Consider the following 21,428-nt stretch of genomic DNA (forward strand, 5'->3'; position numbering starts at 1 on the left):
TTAGTGTCGGAATCATCTTTATTGGCCAAGGTATGGAGAACACACAAGGAATTTGTCTCCGGTAGTACAGGCAACACTAGTATTGCAATAACAAACAACTACGATAAACAAAGACATGACATATAAGCATCGAAGGACTTTCCGTAATGGAAAGGGTACCGTTGTGCAGTAGTACCACCCAATGACAGCTGTGCGACAATGTGCAGAGTCATCTGGCAGAGAGCAAGCGATCAGTCATGCAATACCATAATATGACAGTTGTGCAGTTTGCGCAGCTGCACCATTTTTTAAAGTAACCAGTAGCAGTGATAAATGTCGATTGACCTGCAAAATATCGGTGATAAAATCAAGTCCCAACTGAATGTCATGAAGCTGTGCTCCGTCAAGTCTTGCAAGTACTCAAAAATGGATGCTAGCGATGTACTGTAAGTGCCTCTCTTGAAAGGTCTTAAAAAGGATGCCCCCAACGCCAATGGCATCAGCACAACGAGTTCATGCAGCGCCTGCGGTCCCGGCGACCAGCTGAATGGCGGCCCCCATCCCTCCCCGGCCAGCGTACTGATCAATGCATCCTGAATAGGGTCACCACCGACGAGTAAATGGGTGCAAAAACCAAAACGTGTCCGCTTCACTTTGCTCTTTTGAGCTACATTGTGCGAGACGGACAAAGCCAACATGCCGCGATGAGAGGGAACAATGCACAGAGTCGAGGCTGGGCGTCAGCCTCGGGTCAACGGAGTGACGTGGATCTCGGCTCGGGTTCACGAACATAACTTTGTGCGTACGAGAGAGCGAGCGAGCGATAGAGCGCTCATCTGGCTGTCCGTTTATGCGGCATTCCGTCAATGAGTGCGGGCCAGCACTTTGTTCTTTGTGGTGGCGTGCCTGGGATGCGGCATCAAGGCGGGGGAGGCAGAAAGGATTAACATCGGGGTGAAAAAGGCTGCCTCTGTTGTGCGGCTGAACGTGGACAGCCTGGAGGCGCGGCAGAGGGAGGATGACGAGCACAGTGAACTCCATCTTAGATCAACGCCTCCTACCAGCGTGCGAAGCGATGCAGTGACCTTCTTTTAGCCTCCGCCCCTTGCCTATGTCACACGGCTCTCATGGCACTTTGTGCCCGAATATTGCATATACCGTCCGCCAATTCCGCCCATACAATTTGGAGTGGTAAACCTTGATCTGGATCTCGTGGGCTGTGTAGACATGATATCGTTATTAAGTATTAAGTATAAGTATTAAGTACCATGACATCATAGCCGTACAACGAGCTCTGTTGCTAAAAGCAAAATGTAAGCCCTCCTAAAAAATGTTTACAAATATCTCTATTCATAGCTGAAGCTGTAAATATTCCACAAACTATGAACCCACACCGGTTTAATATCATGTCAAAGTCATCTTATACGCTAACATAACCGTTACCTACACGATTTGACTTCCACCAAAGGCGCTGGAAGTTTGTGTGTACATGCTAACATGCTAATATGACTGTATGCCCCTTTTCTACGATTAAAATTGTTGACTACATGATACTAATTCGAATATCTGGTTTGTTATTTGTGTGAAAGAAACTACTGTACTGCTTGGTGCAAATTTTTATTTTCGACATTCAATGAAATGCTGATGGGATCAACTTAGCATATGCTCCTTTGGACCAATGGGAACACACAAACAAGCATGGTGACAGTACTCCATCCAAACTGTCCTGTCGCTTTTCCTTTATTCATGATTGTTTTTTCATATTCCATTTAAACGCTAAATTATATCTGTATGTGTGTTCCTATTAGTTGTCTGACAAGTAGTCCCATAATTCCAAGATATTATGTTCATTTGTGCCCTTTAAAGTGGCACTGTAGGTGTCTTGTTAATTTGTTTCCTTTGCACAAAGCCAGACAACTCCTTGCTACACCTCATTCAATTTTTTTTTTTCAAAAATACAACCATGTATGATTGGAGTTTTTCTGTGAACGAGAACACGTTGTCCTTTAGTGTTGAACCCAAATTGTTTCATCACAAAAACTGATTACAGTTGTTTGTTCATGCCTGAAAATCAAAGGATGTTTCCCGACAACATGTGCATTGTACCGCCTTTGTACTTGCAGCATGACTTTCACTGTTGTCTCGGTCAATCATCTCTGTTTGCCAGTCATGTTATGCGAGCTTGCCGATAAGCACTCAATAATTTTGGTGCTTTTGTAACACATAGACCTTGCTAAACTGCAGCTAAACCAGACGTTGTGGCTTTTACGCGTCGTTTCAACTTGTCTCGGCGCCGCATGACTGACTCATTGAACCCCCACCCACATGATCGCTGCGCTCAAAAACTTCACGCCCTCCGCCCGGTTTCGTTTTCACAATCAATATGTCACCTGTGGCCCAGTGAAACATCATAATATGTTGTACTCCAACCTCCATGTGTCCCGTTTAGCCTTACCGTCTAACGAATCCTCTTTTTTCTACACAGGTGAAATAGCAGCCTGCTTTGTCATCATTAGTCACAGGGCCTGTTGTTGGTGTGTCACTCAGGATGAGTAAGCTTTGCTGAGCAACAACAAAAGAGGAGACAATGGGACAAATAAGTACCAAGATTAGAGCTTTATTCGCTCAGTAACTTCCTTAACACTTGTTTCTTTTTGCTGTGTCGGGTTTCCTCTCCCATGCAAAATACATTTGTATAAAATCAACAGCAAAAGACGACATGGGGTCTAACAAAGTCTCACCTGATAATAGCACTGAGTTCAACCCCCCAGCCGCCCCCCCCCGCCCCCGCCCCATTACCTGTTCATTAGCTCTTCTACTTGCGAGAGTAAGTGTAACTTTAGTGAAAACTAAAGTAGTGCGGAAGTGTTCAAAAAAGCGTTGCTAAAACAGTAGCAAAAGTGTTAACAGGTTAACGCTAACTCTACCGGTAGCAACATTTGACGCGTCACAAAAATAAGAACATAAAGAATGGCTTGCAATAAAAGCACTGGAATCTACTTTCGCAGTTATTAATTTTTGGACGACGTGTTTGGGGTGGGGGGCGGCTTGATGATGCAGCATGCGCTACTTTTTTCCATGAAGGAAAAGTATAAAAACAGATTATGTGTTTTATTGCTACAGTTTGTGATGTGGGCCTTTGTCACAATAATTATTTTGTAGCCGGATTGATACGCTTGAAGTGAAAGTTGCTAATGCTTGTTTCTGAAAAGCTAGATGTCGGTTTTCCTTACGGTGGGTATAAAAAGTCTACAAGGCCCTTTCAGCACACATCCACCCCCACTTTAAAGTGCCTCTGATTAACCCCAAATTGAAATGCTCTTGTCGGCTATTCCTGACATTTTGCTTTCCACCAGAAGCCTGAAGGTTTGGCACTAGCATTGCGCTAGCTTTAACTGTGATGAAAAAAACAGAACTATTTTTTTATTGCTACAGTTTGAGACGTGGGCCTTTGTCACAATAGGTTTTAATCACAAGGTTTTGCGCTAGAATGAACAGTGATAATGAATTATTCATTATTCTCTCCACCTTGGAGAAGGTAAGAAGAAAAACAGCCCCGAAAGCATGATGCTGCCATCACCATGTGTCGTTGTCGGCGGGTATTGAAGAGTTTTGTGTTTGCGCCAAACAGCTTTTGGAATTATGGTCAAAATATTCAACTTTGGTTTCATCAGACCATCAAGAAATCTCCCAAACACATGTATGAAATTGTATAAAAATGTAATTATGTTCAAAACAGTCTAAAAAGTGCATTTATATTTGAAAGTTACGCAACAAGCAAGGGTTAGTGTAGATGTATTTGTTCTGAAGAACTCAGAATGTTTTCAAAAGCTGGAGAAACATTGGCAGTCTGAGCCTTTTGCATCAGAGGGGTAGCACATTCTGCCTACATCTTTGGCATGTTGACAGTGTTTGTTCAGGTTTTTGGTGTGTGGGTAGACGTTTGAGTGGAAAGAACTACTTTCTGCCGTGTGTATTGACCTGACTTTTCAGAAGTTCCAAAGTATTTATTTGGTGACCTCTGGCCCTCCGTGGCCCTGCTGTGAAAGTTGTATGAGTTTGTGGTATGTGCTTGACGAACTGGGGTAATGGATTCTATTTGTCATCATCCACAGTTTGTCAGCTAGCAGACAACCAACGGATCTGAACTCCACGGTACTTTCAGTCCCGTTTAATCGTCACGGTGTCATCAACCAAAACCAGTAATGGGCAACTGGTGGCCCTGAGTAGGCCTTTGATTATTAAACAAATAAATACATACATAAATAAATTTTTTGATCAAAACTAAAATTGGGAAGGTGGGTGTTAGAACTGTTTCCTCTACTACAGTGGATTCCCGCATACTCATGGTTCGGTATCCATGGACTTGCCAATTCACGGATTGTTTTTCATGGGAACTTTCCAATAGAAGCTTATCGGCATTTTTTTTTCTTTGAATAATTTTTCGGTTTAAAATACGTAACTCGTGTGCCAGCCCACTATTGGTGGGTACCTATGCCCACCAATAGTGGGGGTCCACTGCATAGTTTAAAGTTGTAATACCACCATGTACCACGAGATGGCAGACACATCTTTGTTGCACTTGCACCAATGTGAGTATAGTAAGCTAAATATTTTTACCAGATTTGGAATGACATGCAGGGCAAACATGGTACCTAAAAAGACTTAAAATTTTGTGTGAGTTTATTTTTGTCAAAAAATGTTCTTGCGTGTTAATGTTGGTTTGCTGTTGAGTAGTTTTGTGACGTCCTTGAATGGTCATTTTTAAGGATGAGAGCCCTTTGCACTGGGAAAAGAACGATCGCAGTATGTGGCTATTTTGGATTTTTCAAACGCTTTTTTGTTGAAGGCACTTCTTCGTACATGCATTGAGCATAAAATGTCTTCCGATATTGTGGTGTATATTGGTCGGATAAAAAAAGCACATCTTTTGTCCGTATTTAAAATTGATTTTTTGCCATACATCTGGTTAGGAAGTGTGCTGTTTTTTTTTTTTGCCCCACCATCCCTCAACACACACACACACACACACACACACACACACACACACACACACACACACACACACACACACACACACTCAGTAGCGCTGATGAAATTGTGACCAATCAATCATTTAAGTTTTCCATTCATGACCTCGACAGTAGCGATGTTTTTCCAAATTTTGTGCGTACAGACATGGAAATCAATCCCTGGAAAGGAGCCAGAGGTTACAGCACTGACCACCTGCCAAATAAGAGAATACAGCGATAACAAATTGACTCTCCCTGTGACTTTTCATGCTTTTCACACTGACCTTGGCATGACAGCCGCGTCGACGGTCAAAGTGGTCAGACTGTGCTTTGAGAAGTCCCTCCGATTACAAACAATGTGAAGTGGCCAATCTGCTCCGGAACTGGATGTCAATGCCAGATACTAAATGGCTATCTCAGAGTACAAAAGGTCCCCGGGGCACATCATATTGCTGCAGTTTGAGAACCCCCCCCCAAAAACCCAAATCCAATTCAGGATTTGCAATCATAAAAAAAACAACTTCTTCTCTGCGGTTTTATAAGCTGAAGCTGATTTTCTTAGCCCTTTGGTGGGTGTGTGCTTGGAAGTTGATTTGCACTCACAAATTTCAACACAGCCCACACGGCGCTTTGAGAAAGAGGAAATAGACCCTCTCCTCAAGAAGACGTACATGAAAACACGAGAGCATCATGTTTTGTCTTTTTTTTGCGGCCAAAGAATATGTAAAATAATACAGCCAGATGGCCTTCTGAATGGCATGTCGCCTTGCTCCGGCTGAACACTGGGAACATTCTAGTGCACTGCTTTTGTGCACCGTGCTGAAAGTGTGCATTCATTCTCACAGGAGCGCATCAGCTGCAGCACAGAAGCAGATCTAATACTGACTTGGTGGTTTATTTCTGCTCCGATTTAACAACCCTCAAATTTATTTGTTCATCCTTTCTGGACAAATAAGTATGAAAGAACATGTTATAGTTTTTCTAAGGTTCCTCAATTGAGACATCCTGGAATTAAAGCACGTTTGATAAGTGGCGGGATGTCTGTCTTTCACGCATGTCCTTTTGCGTTAGCGATTTTTGCTTTCCTGTTTGGAGTCGCACCCCATTTCCACACGTGGTTGTCATCTGAATTGAAATTCTCAAGTACAATCGGACTGAAAACTACCTTTGCATGCAATCAAGCCTACAAAATGAGCACTGTCCTATGAAAAATGTCAAATAATGACAAGATCTCACAGTTCTGTATGTTGACTCTCACTTCCTCCACAGTGTGCCACTTGTGTGCTCCCTGAGGATGATCTGAAGAAGACTTTGCCTGTGCTGTCTGGCGGCATGTCAACTGGCAGAGCCTCCGGAGTTTCTCAGAAAAAGGTTTGTGGAGGTCCACTGCAACAGAGAAGAAGAAGAAGAAGAAACCATTTTCCAAAAAAGATGCACACTATTAATGTTACAGGGGTGGGCACAATATTTCGCTGTGGTTTTTACTGACGTCAACTCCTGAATAACCCCCACAAGAGTTGTGTATTTAATGTGCAAAATATTCTGGTGGACGGGTTCATTTATTTATGTAACAAAATTATTTTCAATTATCTTCTATTACTATGCTACCCATCATGGATGTATACAAGTGCCCCCGTCAAATAAGCATACCTGTCAACTCATACGGTTTAGCCGTAGTTCATACGGATTTTTGTGGTGAATCTTACGTATATGGCCGTATCGCACAAATCATACGGATTCTGAAAATGTTTCCCCCCCCCCCTAACAGGTAGTTCCGTTTGCTTTTGCCCAGAATAGTGCTAGTCTACTCGAATGCTTTCATTCCCAAAGTAAATATGAATGGATGCTGTAACTTCCAGCCGATGGGTCAGCATTTGGAGTTGGTGAAAAAAGTAACGCAGGAGTAACACAGTAATGCCACTAAGTAGAATGATGATTAGACATTAACCAGACATTGTATTATGGAGATCTACAATAAATATCATTGAAAATGTCATGGGATTTTGACATATAAAATGCTTTGGTATGTTATAAGGATTTTTTTGTTCTTTATAAGGATTTTTTTTGGTAGTTTATACAGGTTGGCGCTCCGAAAAGTTGACATGTATGAAAAAGTCAAAAGACTGATGACTGAACTTCACCAAATAAGCAATATATGTGTCAATCTCTCTCTCTTAACTGAGAGATAAGGGGTCAAGGGGTCAGTTTTGACTTCAAAATCGCGCCGCGGGAGTGGCTGCCTTTCCAGCAGCTCTTATATTTTGTTGTTCTACTTCCTTCTTCATTTCATAACTTTGTTGCTGTGAATTTGGAATTTCTCCATTGCGAGACTAATAAAGGTTTTCTTATCTTATCGCACAATTGTAGTTCACCTTACTTTATTACACAATACTTAGTGCCTTTGTTTTTATTCCATGTTGCACTCCACAAATATTTGTGCAGATTTGCAATGACATGCTGGACAAACGTAGTACCGGAATGATATTAAAATGATGAGTTGATTTTGTGTGTGTGTGAAAAGGTGCACATTAAGAGTCACTGCACCTAATGTTGGTTTAGTGTTCATCAATTTTGTGCAGTCGTTTAATAATATTTTGTTTTGCACGATAGCCCTTTGCAGGGGGTGGGGGGGGGCGAAACTAGCATGTGGTTATTTTTTTGATTGTTCAAACCTTTTGTTGTTCAAGGCCTGATTACTGGAATGAGGCTCGTAACAATTTGTCTTCAACGAACCTAATGGATGTTTTGGGACTGTAGGAGGGGGTGGTGGGCAAAGTGGATCACACAAGGGCTGAGGGGAGAACAGGCAAACTCCACACTGCAAGGCCCGAACGGAGATTCGAACCCCAAACCTCAGAACTATTCTGCACATATCGCACTGCCTCAAATGTGCATTTTTGTCATCTCAATTCGTCACGCATCGATAACTACCCGAACCACATCGCGGCTTTCCTGTTAACCATCCGAACCCACCATTGGCAACCTGTGGTGAGACTTTGAAAGTGTCTGCGTGTCGGGAGTCTTTTGGGGCCACGCTGCACCCAATGAGAGCTTGGCGCGGTGACGATGCAGCAACGCGGTGCCGGTGCAGGACACGCCCCCAGCATGGATACAGGCTGCGGGGACAGGCGCTCCGAGACACTCTCACTATATGCTAGGGAGCATCTGAAGCAACCATGGGACGAGTTCACACATCCAACTTTTAAGAGTTGCCGCACTCAACAAAGACTTTGTCCTTTTCCTTTCATCTCCTTCACTCGGGGGGGACTTGTGCGCGCTTGCGATCGTCACGCAGGATGTTATTACTGACGAGACTCGGAAAGCCGGGTATGAAGAGCGTAAAGTCTCTCTGATGAGAACCACCTCCTTCTATCCGCCACACAAAGGGAACCACGGAACAAGTTCTTTTCTCCCCCCGCCCCACCACGCACGCCACGCCATCGTTTTCTCTTTTGGATGTCATAGTGGGGCCGGGGGGGGGGGAAAGAGTTCTTTGAAAGACGTCATGGATCACTTCGCAGCGGAGTGCCTTGTCTCGATGTCCAGCCGTGCGGTCGTCCACGCTCCGAGGGTCAACAACCGGGAGATGAAGCCGGAGAACCCGTCGCCTCCCCCTCCGAGGAACCCGGAGGACGCCAAAGAACCCGTGGTGAAGGACAACTCCTCCCTGTACGTGGTGGCCAGGATCCTGGCGGATTTTAACCAGCAGACTCCCAACGGCGTGCTCGGCGAGCAGGCGAGGAGCAAGGAGGAGAGCCAGGCCGGGTTGACGGAGGATGCAAACTGTGCCACACCTACCATCACCATCTCGGATCCGTCGCTCAAACAAAGGGGCAAAAGATCGAGAGGTCGCAACGAGCCCGAGTCCCCGCAGAAAAAGCACAAATGCCACTATTCAGGTTGCGAAAAAGTTTATGGCAAATCGTCGCATCTCAAGGCGCACTTGCGGACGCACACAGGTCAGTTGCACGTGTGCTCTTTACACTTGCGTGGGAACGTGCTTGAATTGAACGGGCTGCGCATTTAACACCGCTTGTCACCGTGCGTACGTGTTTCGGTCGCTCTCATTGTTCGACGCAACTCGGTTGAACTTTCCTTTTTGGTTTGCGCGGAGGGTGCGAGCCGAAAATAGTGCCACTCCCACTCCCAATTCGCGTCTCGCAGCTCGCCTCCACTTGCCAGCCCCGATAGCTAAACCGATCTGCAGCGCCAACGCGCACACACAATGCAGACTTCCGGCCCTTGTTTTCTTCCTCTTGCTCTTTTATGCGTTGAGTAATTGCGACGACTTCAATTGCGTCTCGAGACTCAAATGATTCGAGGAGCACGCTAAAAGTTCACCGCAAGTACAACGCATCCCCGCGACCTTCTCCAAGGAGCGCCACAGGTTTGCTTTTGCATTCCTGTGGATAAGCCACACGAGGAGGGGTGGTCAAGGATGTAGATGCGAGTCAAAATTGAGGGGGTTGATATGAGCAGTGTGTGCCCAAAGCCCTTTGTTGTGATGTGCCACACCCCCGCTAGACAGGCTGCCAGCTGATCTGGCCAGCAACAGACTCTACTAGCTGAGCCCAGAGACCAGACCGAGGAGCCTCGCCTCCTTTCTGCAGCGTCTCCAAACCCTTCCCTTCCCTTTCCTTTCCTTCGCACGCACACAGCCCTCTGCAGCACATATGACACACATGCACCGTGTAATCACCACTTACGCTTTGGTCTCACAAAGGTGATTGTGTTGAAAGGAAAGCCCTCCAAAATTGAACGTACTTCACAAGACCGCCTTGTTTGTGATCAGATTATGCTCCTATTCATTGTTGACAAGCACATGAATGGCCTAACGGGTGATCACTTTATGCCCCTTGGATGTGACAACTGGCGGCCCGGTAGTCCAGTGGTTAGCACGTCGGCTTCACAGTGCAGAGGTACCGGGTTCGATTCCAGCTCCGGCCTCCCTGTGTGGAGTTTGCATGTTCTCCCCGGGCCTGCGTGGGTTTTCTCCGGGTGCTCCGGTTTCCTCCCACATTCCAAAAAACATGCATGGCAGGCTGATTGGATGCTCTAAATTGTCCCTAGGTGTGAGTGTGGGCGTGGATGGTTGTTCGTCTCTGTGTGCCCTGCGATTGGCTGGCAACCGATTCAGGGTGTCCCCCGCCTACTGCCCGAAGACAGCTGGGATAGGCTCCAGCACCCCCCGCGACCCTAGTGAGGATCAAGCGGTTCGGAAAATGGATGGATGGATGGATGGATGTGACAACTGAGGTGATTATCGGAAACATCTACGTATGACCCAGATCTTTTGCTATTGTGCACTGTCATGTTGGCCGTCGCTTTGAACTCATATCAAGTGGCTTCACAATAAGCAGGCAGTTGGGTAGTTAGTGATAGTGGCTTCAAAATTGTTTGTTTGCTGTCAAACTAAACATCAAACAAAGAGAATTACACTCTCAAGCAAGTGAACATCTTTGCACAACAAATGCTACTGCTAGCGCAGTACTGAAAGAAATTTGGAAAACGCCAGAAACCGTTTAAGCAACGGATATTCAAATCAAAGAAACACATATAAACAGACAACATCACACAATATTCCCCAGTCATACATTCTTTATCCTCTGCCGAGAGTTTTTTTTGTTTTTCTGTATGACTGCACACATTGTATGCCGGGGTTTGCTGCTACTGCTAAAGATTAAAAAAAACAAAAAAAATTCAAGTGTCACTTCTGGTCATCCAGAGCATCAACATGCGGAAGGAAGCGAGACTCACATTTCCCGTCTTGTGTTGAAAGCACGTGTGGCCGTCTGATGAGCCTTTTTTTTTTTTTTTTTTTTTTAAACACCACATCAGAGATCTCCTTTCATGCATCAAATTATCTTGATTAAAGAATGTCACGGTAACGTGAAAGCACACACAGTTGCGGAAGTGTCACACTTGGCTTGGTTCTGGGAACAAGGGCAGGAAAATGCTGGTTCGTCTGTTATGGGTCTGATGCTGCGTTTTTTTTTTTTTTTTTTGGGTCAGGATTTTTGTTTTAAAGACGCAATAGTGTCAAACATGTTTCTTTCCCCTCAGGCTGTTTGACCACACTGCTGTATGTCAGCTGCTTTACAGATTTACTTGTGAAAGGGTGTCAAATTCATTTTTGTCACGAGTCACAGCGTATTATGAAGCCAGTGAATTGTTTGTTTCTTTTCTTTTTTTTTCATTTCTTTCATGTATTTATTAGGAGGGATTGGTAAGAAAAAAATGCTTGCAATATCTCATGTCTTTATGTTTGTAAAAGTGGAGACAATTTGCAAGAAACACAAAATTGACACATTACCATATGCCTTTGTGGGCCACAGAAAATGATAATGCGGGTCGCGCCTGGCCCCCGGGCCTCTACTTGAACACCGGTGCCTTAAGGCAAATGTAATGTTGTGTTTGGACACCCTCCCGTAACTTGCAATTGGCGCGTGTCTCATAATCTGTGAGAATAACGAGCCGCTCCTCTCCTTCTATTGCACGGGCACAGAATGTGGGTCATTTGAGTTCAGCCGAGCAGCCTCAGCCAAGCTTGCAGTGCTTTTTCACACAGCCAGACTCTGGCTGTGTGCTTCCCTCCAGATCCGACTAGTCGAGCGAAGAAAGCACCGAGTCAGTTCCAGCCAGTAATTGCAGAGTGTGTGTGTGTGGGGGGGGGGGGGGGGGACAATTTTATAGCCTCCCAACAAAGAGAGCCAAGTACCAGACGTTTCTACTTGTGCAAATGCCGTCATTGCGGTCTTTGTTTATGCGAGCTGGCAAGGAGCTCAAACCAGACCTACACTTTGACGCGCGCTGAAAATTTGTCTTTCAAAATTAACCAGTTAGCAATACATTAGGGGGAGCACGATGTTGAAAGATTTTTGTTATACTTTTTGAAAGAGGGACTTTTTCTCAATTTAAAACATTTACACGTTACAGCGTTTGGCTTATTTCCCAGCGACCTAAATGACATTCTGGGTTAATTCTTGCTTGGTACCATTATCAAAACAATTATTTTTTTTTTTTACCAGTATGAGTATTTCCTCTTGAGTACTCACTACACCAATACCAAATAAAATTGCAATAATTGATGATCCCGAACAAAGACCTGTCTGGGATTACAACAGACATGATGATTTACAAATGTGTGTGGCCGCAATATAGCACCAACTATTGTCAAAGATTTACTCAATGTCATATTTTTGTATTTAAGTATCAGTGACTGGTATCGGCATCCTTCACGCGTACCCAATATCTTCAAATAAGGCCAATTTCACCCCCATCCCTTCAAAAATATGTGCAAAAACAAGTGGATCTGAAACCTGTTGGGTAAAGCAATACATCAATGTAAAAAAAGAAATACCATTTGACAAGTAAAAAAGGCTTTAGCTCACAATTTGGTTAATCTTGATCATAAATGTATATTTTCCTCAAGTACTGGACAGATTTCATAGTAAACCTACCAAGCACTTATTTATATTGCCTATGGTGTTCATAAACTATAGCTCACAGTGTTGTTGTTTTTTTTCAAGCAGACTTTACTTACGTTATACTGTATGTGTTTTCTCTTAACACTGTACATAACAGCTTCTAGTATGTAGACAATTATTTTAAATCACTCACCCAAGTGCATTTCGTTATTTAGTTTGAAGGCAGCAAATAGTTAGTGGGTAAGTGTTGCTGTGTGGAGGTTTGTGGGGTTGTCCAAGGTTACCAGACAGCATTGGTCTGGTCTCCCGGTGTCAGGGGCTCCCGTGCACCACATCCTGTCGTGTACATATTAGACAAGACATCATCTCAGGTTTATATTCATCTTGAAAGAACATCTGCCCTTGAAGTTTTTGTTGCGATCTTACGAAAACTGCGCGGCTCTTCGGAGGGCATAAGTATTTGTAAAGATGAAAACTGGCTTTCCCATGAGCTTCTTGTGGTTAGTGAGTACACGGTGTACTGCGTACATGCCTCATTACTGTGCTCTGGTTATGTCATGTCGTCTGTTATATTCCGAAAGGAGTCTTCAACCCTGACAAGCTCATTACAAGTCATGTCTTCATAAAACAACAGGCGGGGCCTTCTGTGTCCCCCTGCTAAGTGCCTCACAAAAGGCCGTCTTGACAGTATATTGGACCTCTTCAAAAATGGTTGGCATCACCGAGGAAGAACGGGGTCAATATTTCCGAAAGACAAAGTGCCTAATGGGATATTTTACAGCTGGTTTGAGGTTTTGTCTGGACCACTTTTCTGGTCTGCCGGGAGTACCTCTGATACAGTGAGGTGCTTGTCTAGCTTTTTTTTTTTTTTGCCCACCCGAAAAAAATGAAAAGTGGCGACACCTGGCAGCACAGATTTACTGTAATTTACGAACCCTTATTCATGCTTGCCCTCTATTTTTTATTTTTTTTATTTTTATTTTTTTTTGGGTACACGTGTGAAGCTGTGATTAGTGTTGGCCATTTCTTTTTAAATTATCACAATTTCCACACAGGAAAAAGGAGTAACAGAAAGAGATTATATGTACTGCGGCTCTTCCAGCAGTTTAACATTTTGGCTCGTGCCGCGACAAAGAGTGCACAGTACTCCCGATGTGGCCGGGATGAGGTAGCGGGGGTGGAGATGGGGTTTTCCCGCCCTTGCCTGAGTCTGGGTCTCGTCCTAAATCAAAATATTACACGGGTACAAGAGGTCAGTGTGTCTACCTGCCACACGGCAGGATTTCCACCAACCCCCTCCCAGCTGACCGATATTTTCGTGCTGTGTTGTCGGGAGAAACTCAGCAGTTTCCTGTTTCCTGCAAACATGAAGCTTTAAGGAATGCTGGCTACATAGTTTAAGAAAGCAGCATGATCTTTTTTTTTGGGGGGGGGGGCATGTTGTCTGCATTGGACCCTTTGTAACGAACAAAGGAAAAAAACTCGGGTTCTTATCCTGGCCACATTCTTACCCGCTGCCCCATTTTCTCCATTGCCTTGGCCCAAACAGATGTTCGAACAATGAGCGACTGACTTCAATTTTGCACAAATTTGAATTAATGACCCCATGACCAGCATGCGGTTGCTCGATTCAACCCACCTTTCCAACCAAGGTTGTAGGTTTCAGTTTGGTTCACCACTGTTGGACCAAGACCGGTAAATCCTGAGTTGGCTTGTATTTCCACAATGGCGTATATGGGCGGGATGGGCATCACCGCGTCACTGAAGCAGCACAAGCGACAAGGGGGAATTCCACACCTGGACATGATCTGTAAACAAGGCATACAAATGACCAATTGGTTGTAAAACGTTTTTTTTTCCCCACACATTGGAGCCACTCCCATTGGCACCTTTAAAAAAAAAAAAAGGGATCGTGAAAAGTGGAATAGCAGCTTTCAAAATGTGCCACATCAGCCACAACCCAGCCCTACTGCCTGCTGGAAAATTAGGCTGAGTTGTTGATTAAGTGCAGAGCCCCAGACGTGACATGGCTGTTAAAAGAAACAACTGTGCTCACAATCTAGGTACGGCGCCAAAAAGTTGGTCTAACGTGAGCACATTTGTAGGTTAAAATCAATTGCTGGAAAAGCTTTTGGGATGGCTGTGGATTAAAACATAGCTAGCACATACAGTATTGGCTAACTGAAATACGGGATGCCCTCTACCGCTACCTTAAAGGTTTTGTGTGCATGCATGTGTTGTAATTCTTATTTATTGCACATATTTGACCTACTATGCAGCCACAAAGTAGTATTTCGCGCCTATGTCACAACTCATTCCCACCCACAAATGACTGCCGTATTTTGTGGCCCACAAATTAGCATTTAGTGCGTAAATTTGAACGATATTGTGGCTCCGCTTTTCTTCGCTGAGTCAGAAGACTTTTAGGATATCCATTTGTGCATCCATCTCTTTATCCTGTTGCCCATTCAACATGGTCCAAGCAGATGGCCGCCCCACAACTTTACTACTTCTTCACCGATAGTACATTTGACCTGCATGAATCGTCCCCAGAGTGAATTTTTTTCAACTTCAGGTCTACTTCCAAATCTCCTTTTGGTAGCCCCCCCTGCCCCCCTCCCTAATTCGAAAGCTTCATTTGAGCCTTGCGGTCATTCCAATGAAGTCAAATACACTTCATGTTTGCTTGAAGTCTGTGCAGCTGGATGTTATGTGTCCTCTGGAAACAAGGTACCGTATTAGTTAATCCACTTGATCCCAGGGATGTAAATAACACCAACGTGTAAGCCACTGTCGTGCCTGTTCTAATCATGTGCTGCTTGTATTACTGCACGTTAAAGGACACACAAGGCCGGCGTCACATGTCATTTTTATTTTCTAACCTACATCGAGTCCGCGCACTTTATAGCTAACGGGATATTTCTTGGGCTAATGTTGGATCATAAACCCGATTTAGCTTGGATTAAGCGGCCGAGCACGTATGATAGCCACTACTAACGCAGAAAGGCCCCCGTCGTTCACTTCCACGGCCACGCCGATTTCAATTGCCCACAGGCTCGTATATTCTTTAGGTACTGTAGCACTTGGATGATTCCTATCAAAAGCCACTCTTGTTCTTCCCACCCAGCCGCCCCTCCCTACAGCCTTCGGGCCCGCAAAAGAAAATAGGTGGCGGAGCGTGTTGTGTTGTGGCGGTGAGGACTTACGAGGTGGTGTTCATTACCAGTGGCAGGAAGAAAGGGATTCAGACCTGTGGAACACTGCGCACTGTTCAAAAACCAACAAAGCGCTTCTTGGCACGCGAGCGACGGCTCTGTTGCAAAAGATGGAGAGCGGGGGGGGGGGGGGGGGGGGTGAGTTGTGGTATATATTCACTGTCAATGCCCTCCATTGATGTAGGTCATTTACTGTATTCAGTTGCATCTGTGGCTAATCTGATTACCGTTTGAATGGATAAGACCTCTAAAGCACAGGGCACCCTGTTAGGCAGTCACGGGATTCCATCTGTGAGTTTTGCCTTCCGACTTGGTCCGCGCTGTTGCATTTGGCTTCCAGACGAAAGCCGTCGAACTCAATGGAGTATTTAGTTTCTTGCAGGGCCGCATATATGCTCATTGTGGTATCTAAGGCGGGTGTCCCTTTGTTGTGGTAAACCAGAGCATGTGTGTTTGCCTGGCACACCGGGGTGTGGCTCTCTGCACAGGGGTGAAGAGAATTTAATGGAACCATCAATGAAGAAGGCCAGGAAATCGACCCGGTAAAAACAAGGAAGTCCTTTGTGTTTTGTGTCATTGACTGGTGATCGGTCCAGGGTTCACCTAACGTCTCGCACAAAAGAGAGCTTGGCTAGGGATCACTTATAGAAAATGGATGGAAGGATGGACGGTTGGGTATTTTGTTTGCAAAGTTGACAACATCATGGTGAACGGTAGGGTTATGTTTCCCCATGTCAGATTTTTGTGCAGCAGCAGTGGGAAGAAACGTAGCAAAAATCTGCCCTGATGTTACACTGACCTGGCTGACCAAGTGGGGCAGCGACCCCTTTGCTATTCACACATATTATTCACTCGTGGTTCTCAACCTGTAGCTGTGCCATCGTTTTGGTGCTCAAAGCCCTTGCGAATAGGAAAGTGGTAATCTGCGTCAAGGGCATATGTTGACGTGAAACATATCAACTGAGAGACTGACATCTCTTTGCATGTTGGGGAGGAGCTTCACCAGTAGAGAAGCATAGGGGCCACGAATTGGCTTTTTGTATGGCAAATGGATGGATGGCAGTCTTCTCCCCGGAAAACTTGGGTGGAGAAGCACCGCTGTCATATCAGTGCCAACCCACTAGTTGGTGATTTCTCGAGATGCTCACCCAGTTCGCGGGTGTGATCTCAAATTACTCCTCATATAATTTCACCTCATTAAGTAGCGCCACGGCATGGGCGTATGTGGCTGCCGGCGGAACTGGTTCCATTGTATTTATTGAGGATGCTGACAAAAGCGGCAGGGTGAATTGTGAAGTGTTTTGCGCAATATTACCTACTCGTGATTGGCCAAACTCTTCAGAACTCATTGGACGGTACTTCATATCACATCATTTTCTTAAACTCATTGTGGTGGTATTTAGAGCCCCCCCCCCAAAAAAAGAAAAATGTGTCGATGCGCCAATATTGGATACGGACCTGACCGTACTCGCCCTAGTGGTGCAGTCCCGCTACACTTTGCTGGGGAAGCATTCATGCAAGCATGTCCTCCATTTTCAGAATTTTGACGATAAAATGTGTCATTTTCAAAACGTCCTCATTGGGATCCATTTTCAAAGGTTTGCGCTTGCTGGCTCCAGCATGCTACTGTCATGTGGTAAGCAACCGCATCAGGTCCGTTAAAATGGCGTCGGACAAACTTCTCGCACTTAAATAGCATCGGGTCCAAGGCAAACATTATCTCTGTCTGTATCTCGTCTTATCGAGCAGTGCGGAGGCCTCTCAGGGTTTAAACGGCTCTGTTGTTCTTCTTGCGGGCTCCTCTAAAGGTTTGCCTCATATGAGCCGTCATGTCAAGACTCCCCATCGGCAAAACGAAGCTGGCTTTGTCCCGCGGGCCCCCACCGTTTACGGATAATGTGGCACCCCCTGCCTGCGCCCCGTCTCTGCGGACACGCTGCAAACACCTAATAATGGTGACGACTGTTTGCATGTCCTTAGTTAACCAGGATTGAAAAGATAAGGAGACTGCAGGTTGTTTCTGCATGCACTCAAGGCGAAAGGAGAGTGCCCACTCAAACTAATTGAGGCAAATTTGATGACCTGGTCAATGCAGGCGAGCCATCCCTGCCGCTCCCTTAAGAGTTACGGGGGATGAAGTAATGATGCACGGATAAGTGTATGCAGGAATCGGACGGTCAAACGCAACCTCGCTGCGTGTCTCCAGACTGAATGTCAATATCCCCTGTGCAGTGCGGCTTGAGGGGAAGAACGTTACGGTTAGTACGCGCCGCCTGTCTGATTGAAATGCATTAGAGGAGCGCTTCTCCTGCTGGTAGCCAGGCTGCCGCTATTGTTCACAACCTGACAGCTATAAGGCCCACAAGTGCCGGCAGTCTATTCACTGGTCCCTCTCAATAACGACAAAAGGATAATAGATCTCCAGGTTTTCAAGAGTCCTCTCCTGAACCGAGTTTAGGTCACACGCACCTGACCCCGCCCTTTGTCGCCGGTGTTTCACACAATGTTACATACAGGGGTACGAGAAAGATAAATACCAAACATAAGGGTTGTGGGATACGGCGGGTAGACATTTTTGTCCCTCAAGGCACTGAAGAACCAACGGGTCATTGTTCGTAGGCCAGTAGTTGGCCGGATCCACTTTGAGAATCGCTGCCCTACTTGTTACAGTTCAGTTTGGTCTTCTATGCCAGCGGTCCCCAAACCTTTTTTGCCCCAAATGACCCGCGGACCGGTATAGGTCCGCAGCCCGGGGTTTGGGCACCGCTGTTCTTTGCCATTCCTCAGTTTGTTTCCACTGCAGGGGTGTGTCGGTGATGTTGTGCCTACCTTGTAAATAGCTTGTGATATCCTGGCAGCGAGACAGCACAGAACTTTCCGCGAAACTCAACCAAGGAGATTTAACACATCCTGGCACAAACGCTTGCATGGAATCTTTTCCTCCTATTCTACTTTTACCTTCCAGTGCAACACAGAAGATTCAGTTCTCCGGTGGTGCATTACTGGACAGCAATGTCTAGCGCCACCCTGCGCAGTTAACGCACCACTGATCGCCACCGCAATGAAAGTGCCACGGTACAGGTCAGATAGTTTGAAAGAGTTTACACTAGAAATACTGAAGAAGAAAAAAAAGCTTTGTTCGACTTCTTTGTGGAAATTGGCCATTCAGTCCCAAACTATAAAAGTCCCATCATACAGAACCAGTAACAATGATGTTACCACCCCAATATTTCCTCCTCCTCCTCCCCAATATTTATTCATTGCACCTTAGGCTTCATCGTCATCTCTGTTAACGCACGAAGGCGTGGGTTTATACCAGCCTGAGCTAGTCATTTTACTTTCCAGACTAGAGGTCCCATAGGTGTTTGTCTGCTGGCAGAGAGGGCAGGCTCCGGGTTGGCTCGAGCTTATAGTCTGCTGTAAACACGCAACCATATGTCAGAAGCGTGCCAAGCGGCGACCACTGGAACTGGTCTCTCATTTGTTGCCATGCTGGTTGACCACTAAAGAGTTGAGGCGAAGTGACGGCTACTCTTAACGGGCATTCAACTAACCAATGCAGTTTCCCCGTCTTTCCGATGTTTGCATGTTAAAGTCCGCGCGGGTTTACTCTGCACCTTGTGTCTTTGTCTGGAATTTGTAGAGATATTTTCAAGTTATACTGTACACCCAAACCTTTCTCACCCTACAGGACGTATTTGCTCTCCTGTGATGGAGTCACGTGTTTTTTTCATGCCCGAGGACACGCCAGGAATGTTATCTGCTTCCATTTGATATGCCGGAGCGTTTTTGTTAGAGCAGGTGACCGCGCCGAGTTGTCGCACTGTTGCTCACGTCAAAAAAGTGATTAGATCTCGCCTTCGCTGGGACCGGGCCGGCTTTCACGACTCCGGTTTAACCCTTTCTGCAGAAACCGATGATCCCCAAGTCTTAGGCGTGAATATAAGGAAAGTGGGGGAGGGTCAGAGCTAAGCTGTTTATTTACTGACCCACTGGCCTCAGAGTGAACGCTTGTATAACTACAGTACCTGTGACATAATCACATTGCACGGAGAACTACTGCCCGCCCCCCCACCCCGCCAACCCAAATGCCAGTTCTTGGTAGAAGTACAGTTGTCGTCACATGATGTAACTCCCTTTACGGCTAAATGGGTCACTGTGTTTGTTAGGCAATCCTGTCAGTGCTGCCCCACCCCCTGCCCCCCCACTCCCTTTACCACCCCGCCCTTTCGAACTGACACATTCTGAGAAAAAGCAACCACACCCTGGATGTGGCAAGCACGCAAGGATGGGACAACAATCCGTGTGTGTGTGTGTGTGTGTGTGTCCGATAAGGGAAGCTAGCCGGATCCATTTGAATGTCCTGTATGTATTACAGACCTAAAGATGATTGTTTATGCTAATGGCATTAGCCCACATGAAAATGTATTCAAGCGACAGGTGGCGTCATGGCTCACACCCAACTCAGCAATTACCCAATCAAAAGCATTTCCAAAAAAAAGACAACTTAATTAGGTTGTCCGATGAAAGGCATGCATCTCCACATTTTTGTACATTTTTACTTTTACCTGGAACACTAGTTGAAGTCATTTTGGGCTGGTTTCAGATGGGCAACTTACTTTGGACTGTTGTTGAGCACATGAAAAAATGAATACAGACAAAAATGAGAGTACTCGTAAGAAGGAAAATGTAGGATTATATGTGGGGGATGGGGGCAGAGTTTGCACTAGCTAGCTAGCTAGCAAGATTTGAATGTCGCTTCACCGCCCCTCACTAACATGCATAAGAAGTAAAACCGATGTTAGCCATGGCTGCTACGTTAGCAATTGGGGTGAAACGATTCAACTGCGCGGCAGAGGATGAATACCTCGTCGGTCTCACCTTTTGTTTGTGATTGGCTGTTTTTCCTCAGGCGTGGTGGTTTCTTAAAAATCAAATTAGAGGTACAGGATTCGGCCAGACAGAGCCGGACGGATTATTTTACTCATGTACTACTATCGGGTCAAAATGATAGTTTTGACAAATACTTTGTTGATCAAAAAGGGATTTTTGGGAAAATTGCACTGACCTCAGCTTTCCCAAATAGTCTATTTAAGCATAAATCTGGATGAAGAGTCAAAACAATTTAAAAAAAACTTTAATTGTTGTTGTTCATTTTTTTTTTCACAGCGACTGATTAGTCAACATTTTTGTGTGTGCATGTTTTAGGGCGAAGGCATTTAGTGGAGGAGGTGCTGAGTGCTGTTGTTTTTGGATTCTTATAAAGTTATTAAATCATGGCTTTTTATTTTATTTACTTAAAAAAATAATTTCTTCCTCAAGAAAAGTTGGTGATTCATTGGGGTAGAGCAATTATTATGGAAGGAGGCTGCTAATTGAGGAAAAAGGGTGTGTGAAGATGTCAAACAAAGTCAGAATTGAGAACTGCTTTCGGTTCCCTTTTTGGAACACTTGGACTTGGTTTAGCTTGGCCTCTTTTAAACAGGTGCTATCCAAAACCACCCTAAAAATCCTTGTGTCTGTGCAAACATGGCCCGAGAGGATCGGAACGAGTGAATTCGTCTCGTCACATTCCTTGCAGACACGATGCTGAATAATGGCTGTGTTTGCACCCGACCGTTGCCTTATTTCCACTTAGGATCAAAGTAGCGATGAATCTCCCTTGGGGACTTCCAGGAATAAGTTCCTCTCGTGAAAATCCCACATTATGATTTGGAAGTTAAGTCTGGCGTTAAATTTATCCCGAAGCTACTTAGTGTGAAGGTGAAAAAGGGGCAACGTGTCCCATCAATCCC

The 21,428-nt window shown here is 45.2% G+C and overlaps 1 protein-coding gene and 1 long non-coding RNA gene across 3 annotated transcripts in view; one reads left to right on the forward strand and one right to left on the reverse strand.

Annotated features, from left to right (window-relative positions):
* LOC147206449 (uncharacterized) overlaps positions 1 to 21,428 on the reverse strand; it is a 23,476-nt gene continuing 2,048 nt past the window's right edge. The window contains exons 2-4 of one of the 2 annotated variants that reach the window (XR_015100705.1): positions 14,058 to 14,226; positions 6,228 to 6,377; positions 1 to 2,541 (exon numbers count right to left, since the gene is read on the reverse strand). This is a non-coding gene — a long non-coding RNA (uncharacterized LOC147206449). Of the gene's footprint in view, positions 2,542 to 6,227; positions 6,378 to 11,628; positions 12,755 to 14,057; positions 14,227 to 21,428 lie in introns of those variants that run through there. The other variant, XR_015100706.1, reaches the window with a different exon arrangement.
* Positions 8,123 to 21,428, forward strand: part of klf13 (Kruppel like factor 13) — a 24,211-nt gene continuing 10,905 nt past the window's right edge. Inside the window, exon 1 of the mRNA XM_086109235.1 lies at positions 8,123 to 8,950. Coding sequence (XP_085965361.1) covers positions 8,344 to 8,950 — 607 coding nt within the window. The 5' untranslated portion in view covers positions 8,123 to 8,343. The remainder of the gene's footprint in view (positions 8,951 to 21,428) is intronic.

The sequence above is a fragment of the Hippocampus guttulatus genome, chromosome 4, assembly GCF_054856545.1.
Source record: "Hippocampus guttulatus isolate MCC_2025c chromosome 4, RoL_Hgut_1.0, whole genome shotgun sequence".
Classification (NCBI taxonomy): domain Eukaryota; kingdom Metazoa; phylum Chordata; class Actinopteri; order Syngnathiformes; family Syngnathidae; genus Hippocampus; species Hippocampus guttulatus.